This window comes from Trachymyrmex septentrionalis, unplaced genomic scaffold (assembly GCF_001594115.1).
Source record: "Trachymyrmex septentrionalis isolate Tsep2-gDNA-1 unplaced genomic scaffold, Tsep1.0 scaffold14, whole genome shotgun sequence".
NCBI lineage: Eukaryota > Metazoa > Arthropoda > Insecta > Hymenoptera > Formicidae > Trachymyrmex > Trachymyrmex septentrionalis.
The window spans coordinates 4,042,793-4,048,663 of NW_017304543.1; the positions used below are offsets into that span (position 1 = coordinate 4,042,793).

A 5,871-nucleotide genomic window follows, 5' to 3' on the forward strand; every position below is an offset into this window, starting at 1 on the left:
TAAAAAAATATATTTTTTTAAATAAATTAAATAAATTTAAATATTTCACAAATTTTCTTTAATTTAAAAGTAACCTTCACCTCTCTCTTTTGTCATTATTAAATTATAAAGACAATTTTTATGAAAACCATTACACATAAAATCAATTTTTTTGTCGCGTATTTTATATTACACAATAAAAAAAAATAAAAGTAATCTCATCCATTTGTCTACCATTATATATTCAGATATGAAATTTATATTACACCCACAAGCAATAACAAATTGAATAATTTCATACGTCGGTAAATGCGCCAAGATTTCGTAACGGAAAAAGTAGAATACGAGGTCGAGAGAGGGGCAAAAGGTTATTGATCCTTCGTAGTTTGCCAAGCTAACTGGCGCCATCTCTCCTGAATTATGCGTTTTTCAGATAATTCATCATATTCGTGATAAAAGTAAAAAAAAGTATATTATATATGTCATACTCACCATTTTGCTGATGTTCAAGACGTTCTAACGCATTTTCATTACACTGGACGTGAACCGACCCTCAAAATTATCCGCGCGCGTCTGCAATGAAACGTAAAATACTTTATAATTGCATCCGGCGGCTCGAGCAAGAAGCGACGCACTCATCACGCCATATTGTAGAATACGTGTTCTCGCAAGTTCGTTCAAAACATAGACCGGCCGACCGGTGAACGTATCGCGGGATTTCGATTAAATTTGTCGCTCGATTGTTAGAATTCCCTTTGAGATCAAGCCTCTATTATTTTGTCTACGAAAATTACAACCGCGTATCGCGCAATAAAGATAGACGCCATAACGAGGACGTCGACCATCCCGTTGCAAGAGCAATTCCCCGACGAAGTTCTCGCGTCTGATCTATTTACGCTCAATAAAGTTTAGGACTACGTAATTTACCATATGTCATTCCCTATCGTTCTAAAATAGATACGTTAGCAAGAATAGTAAAAGTCGCTCGTTAAAAGTGCTCCAAAGATGTAGATGATAAAACGAGGTGCTGCTGATCCGCAACAGTAATTCTCACAAGACCGACTATCTCGGCCGCTTAATGCGCAGCCGCGAACCGCCGTGACGCAGAGACCCCGTCGCTCACCGCGTGAACGACCAATCGGAATCGCGAACGCCCCTCCACCGCTAGCCAACACCCGTGCTTTTGTCACTCCGTCGTTGTGACGAATCTTCCCCCCTCCCACGTTCTATTCAATCTATTTATATAACACAAAAACGGTCTGGAGTCCATAGTTCTCGCATTGGAATCTAAAAGGAAAAAAAGGTTCAGCACTTTTTTTTTTCTTTTACTATTTGGACACTCGTTTAATAGGAAAACTTAACGATATTCTGGCACGATCGGATTATGACACTTGCAATTGGCATTCTTCTCGCAAACCCTCTTAGCTCGATATATAAATCACGAATGCGATTACGTCACCAACAGTCGACATGATTCACCTTCGGTCGAATGACAACGCTGTCTTAGCAGGCTGTCTTATCACGAACATCCATATAATGCCACGATTACGCGAGACATGACTTGGAAGTCTTACAATCAGAAACCATCTCAACACTTGGTGGAAATTGTAAATGTGCTAATTATAATCTCTTTGTCTTTGATTTTTTTTTTGTTCTATTTGCTGGAGAATAGAAATAGCCACTCACATTGATTAAAATTAAATCCTTTTTATGGAAAATAAATATTCACGATGGATGCAAGCAACCATATCCTGAATATATCCTAATATGGAGTTTGTAGGTATCTTGATGATAAGAATGCCCCCTGCTGCTTTTCCTGTCGCATCCACGGACGCTACGCGACCCTCATACGTAATCCGCGCACGCCCCGTCGTCCATTTTCCATCTGCAATTAAATGTCGTCTAGAATCCGTCGCCGTTACCATGCACACGTGTCCGTTCGTTTATTTCTCGCCTCCGCCGCTATATATAATTAGACCTTGCCAACTTTTAAGACCCTCACCTGACTGCGTAAAACCGCCGCAATCAACGAACAAGGCGGAAATCCTCGTTGCCCGGCTACATTCCGCTTCTCCCACCAGGGCTGGTCAAAAACATGACTTCGGATGCACATTTAAACTCTCGAGTTACGTTAACTTTGCGGCATGGCATGAAAATAAATAGTTTGCGATTTAAATCTATTCAATGAGCAGCATCAAATCGGGATAAGTTACGCTAGCACTATGTAAATATTATTTAGAATTTGTATTGACTCGATTACGTCGACATACGTCAACCGGAAAAACGACGCGTTTATAGCATTTATGGTTCGTATTGTGTTCAAGCCGACAAATGGTCTGTCTTCTGTTCCTGCACTAGCATTCTTTTTCTCACTTTACAAAAATATCAACTATATACCTTTATCTCACTTCAAGTTGTACACTAGTTCTAAAAGTGTACACTAGTTCAGCTACAGAAAACAGACCTGTGTTTTCACTTGACTGAAAATGAGCGTCGTAGCGTCAAATGAGAACCCAGCCTAAAGCGGCTAGCTTGTTTGCCGAGCAAATGAATATGATTGGTTGTTATATATAGATCCAACCAATCACATTCAATCTCTTCGCGAGCAGGCTAACAGCTTGTCCGGCTTGAACGCGCCCACTGATTTCTGACACTGACAGCATCGCAGCTAATACGGTGACAAGATTCTGAATTCTAATCCACAGTTAGTAATCCAGCAGGCTACAGGGTCTCTATTCTTGAAAAATATTGCACGAAAAACTAGGGATGAACTATAGTATTTGTAACGTATATTATAGCATTTTTCTAGTTTTTCGTATGTGATCTTTGTCTATATAACTATGGACTGCTAGTTGGCTTTCTCATGCAGTACCAACATGAAAAGGGCCCTCGCCAATGAAATGGCGACTCTCGGTATTTCGATGATATATCGTTAATTCACGTACAGTACAAGTCTAAATTTACCAGTTGCTTGATATATATTTCAATTTCATAAATCAAAGAAAAGAAGTTACTACTCGAGTTTGGCCGGAGTCGTCGTCATTTCGATGGCGAGTGCCATATAAAATTAGAAGAAGAAGATCGAAGAAAAGAAAGAAATTAATAATAACATTTTACTTCAAAATAAAATTATTTTATGAAGGGAAATGCATCACAATAAACAAAAAATCTTTTAAGACGTACGTTAACGAAAACTGTAATGTTTAGCGATCAATAATATAACATTATTTATATAGCTATTAAATAATATACATATGTTTATCAACACTTTTTATCTATATTTTACTAGTGTGTGTTAAATTTATACATGCATATTTTATTTTGATTCTGCACTTTATTAAATCTAATAAAATAATACAGCATATGTTATATTTGTAGCGGATGGCTACATATAATGAATGTAGTTGAATGATTTCACGAGTAATAAAATTTATTTGATAGCATATACAATATAAAATCGCGACAATGTATTGTAACAATGTCATATCTAAGACGTGAAAGAATAATAATAAGAGTGTAACTAGATGGGCAATTGAGTATAGTGTAGTGTGAGCGCGCTATCTGGTCGCGAAGTATGCGTAAGAGTGTATGACATGAAGTGTACCTAAAAGAGTGTGAATGTGTGTGTGTACATGCAAGTGTACTGTCTCACATATTCCATCTCTCTCTTTCTTTCTGTTTTATCATCGTAATATGACTGTATTTCGATTTTTGCCATTTCATTGGCGGGAGCACGCGTGATATTTGCTATGCGAGTCTCTTTGGATATCTTACGGAAAAGATAGAAAGAGTGGGAGTAACTAGCAGTCCATAGTTATATAGTCAAAGTATGCGATACTTTCCAAGAATAGGAGCTCAGGAAGACCGTAATTACAATACAGGTTGTCGATTCTATTTTAGCCTTAAGGTAAATTTGTACGAGCTGCTCTAACCGGCTGTTTCAGCGACAAAAAAACGGATTACGTGATCAAAATGGACGCTTGAATTCAATTTTGACCATGTGATCCTTTTTGTTGAAATAGCCGGTTTGAGCAGCTCATGAAAATTTACCTTTAGGTTTATTCGCATTTTGCTTACACTAGTTGGACTTGTTTGCACTCTCGTACATTTGTTTTCTCTCTCTCTCTCTCTCTCTCTCTTGAATGTTACGTCTGGATATAAAAATTTTTAGAGATTTTATTATATTTTATTATATTTAATCAACGTAAACAAATCTGTAACATAATTTATTACATAGAATAGGTCCATATTCATTGTGCATTCTGTTGTAATCACAGAAATTTATAGAAGTCTAATTAATCATAATTTCGTCAAGTTATATTCGTAGCACTTTCTCTCATTCTATCGCATTAATTATTTTATTTTCTAATTAAAAATTGTTTAGTAAATTACTTAATTTACAATAATACGCTTAATATATTTAATTCGCAACTGTTTGTACTGCATGATTTGCTATCGTAAATTCGAGGTTATCTCTTACACGTTTACGTCAACATTATAGAGTACTATATGTAATTGTTCAATAATTAGTAATTGTACCATAATAATATTTATTATTGTAGTTATTGCATCGAGCATGTCGATTCTAAATACGTTACAACGAGCAGGAACGTTGGTACGAGCGAGTTTAATTCGTAAAGTGAGTTTTTTTCGACAATTTATAAGCCTATATTTTTCAAGGATATTTGATCAAACTCCGATTAACTTAGTCGGCGATTAACTCAAGAAATATCTATATTATTTTGTTAACAAAGTAATTTTGTATTGTTTAAATCTGGGATAACGATCAAATTGTATAATTAAGAATTTTATTTACTGCAACTCCACTGGTTGAAATAACTACTGATTAACTTAATCAGTAGTTAATTCAACAGATAGAACGGTTTACTGTAAGATTTCTAATTATACAATTCATTATCTCTAATTTAATTTTTTTTTATATATTAAACAAAATTTAATTATTCTGTCTATATTGATGAGCTAGTACAGATATTGCTCAATGAATTAATCGCCACTTAAGTTACTTAAAGTTTGGTCGAAGTCGCCTTTATAGATATAAATTGTTTACAGCTTGATTCAGCGAGAACCATCACGTTTTCGCGTACACATTGTTCCGAGGAAGAAAATACATCTGAAGGTGATAGTTTAGCTGCTGAGACTCCTAAAGTTGCATGTGTACCAATTGTATCAGTAGAGACTAGCATCAAGTATATGAATAGCGATGGTAAGAAATTGTTCATGAGTTTTAAATGCAACACAATTGTCTAACAATTATAAGATTTATTTTACAAACTTATCATTATCATGTAACTTGAAATTATTCCAAAATACAGCTTACAAACAGACTTACGGAGATGATCCAGTATGGAAAATGTATAGAAGAAATTTTAAAGGACAAATTCCACCTAGGAAAACTCGAAAAACTTGTATAGTACGTATGCAGATCTTTCTCATATTATAACATGATAATACAATGCTATAATGCAGCATAATTAATTAGAGAGGCGGCCAAATTTCGACTGGAAGTCCGTGTCCCATATGTAGAGACGAATATCTCGTATTTGATCATAGAAACGTCAAGCTGCTTGAACAATTTATCAACAAATATAACGGAAGCGTTTTGAGTTACTCGTAAGCATTTAAAGCTAGAGCACAAACTTTTGTATAACGTATAAAGCATAAAAAAATCAATCAGTTTTTTATTTCATGGAAAAAAGGAAATGAAGAACTTTGTTTCATTTTTTATGCATTATGCGTTATGCATTATGGAAGCACTTTGTGCTCTGCTCATCCTTATCAACATTTCTCTTTACACACATATTTCTGTTATATTACACTTACATTTTTTCATATATATATATATATGTGTGTGTGTGTGTGTGTGTGTGTGTG

At 35.2% G+C, this 5,871-nt stretch overlaps 2 protein-coding genes across 5 annotated transcripts in view; one reads left to right on the plus strand and one right to left on the minus strand.

Annotated features, from left to right (window-relative positions):
• The window catches only part of LOC108745591 (serine/threonine-protein phosphatase 1 regulatory subunit 10), a 20,112-nt gene extending 17,964 nt beyond the window's left edge, over positions 1–2,148 (minus strand). The window contains exons 1-2 of one of the 3 annotated variants that reach the window (XM_018481826.1): positions 1,982–2,148; positions 472–552 (exon numbers count right to left, since the gene is read on the minus strand). In XM_018481826.1, coding sequence (XP_018337328.1) covers positions 472–474 — 3 coding nt within the window. In that variant the 5' untranslated portion in view covers positions 475–552; positions 1,982–2,148. Of the gene's footprint in view, positions 1–471; positions 553–906; positions 1,037–1,665 lie in introns of those variants that run through there. The other 2 variants (XM_018481825.1, XM_018481824.1) reach the window with 2 other exon arrangements.
• Positions 2,149–3,806: 1,658 nt separating this feature from the next.
• The window catches only part of LOC108745423 (28S ribosomal protein S18b, mitochondrial), a 2,475-nt gene continuing 410 nt past the window's right edge, over positions 3,807–5,871 (plus strand). The window contains exons 1-5 of one of the 2 annotated variants that reach the window (XM_018481567.1): positions 3,807–3,860; positions 4,542–4,618; positions 5,050–5,203; positions 5,313–5,410; positions 5,480–5,610. In XM_018481567.1, coding sequence (XP_018337069.1) covers positions 3,809–3,860; positions 4,542–4,618; positions 5,050–5,203; positions 5,313–5,410; positions 5,480–5,610 — 512 coding nt within the window. In that variant the 5' untranslated portion in view covers positions 3,807–3,808. Of the gene's footprint in view, positions 3,861–4,062; positions 4,129–4,541; positions 4,619–5,049; positions 5,204–5,312; positions 5,411–5,479; positions 5,611–5,871 lie in introns of those variants that run through there. The other variant, XM_018481568.1, reaches the window with a different exon arrangement.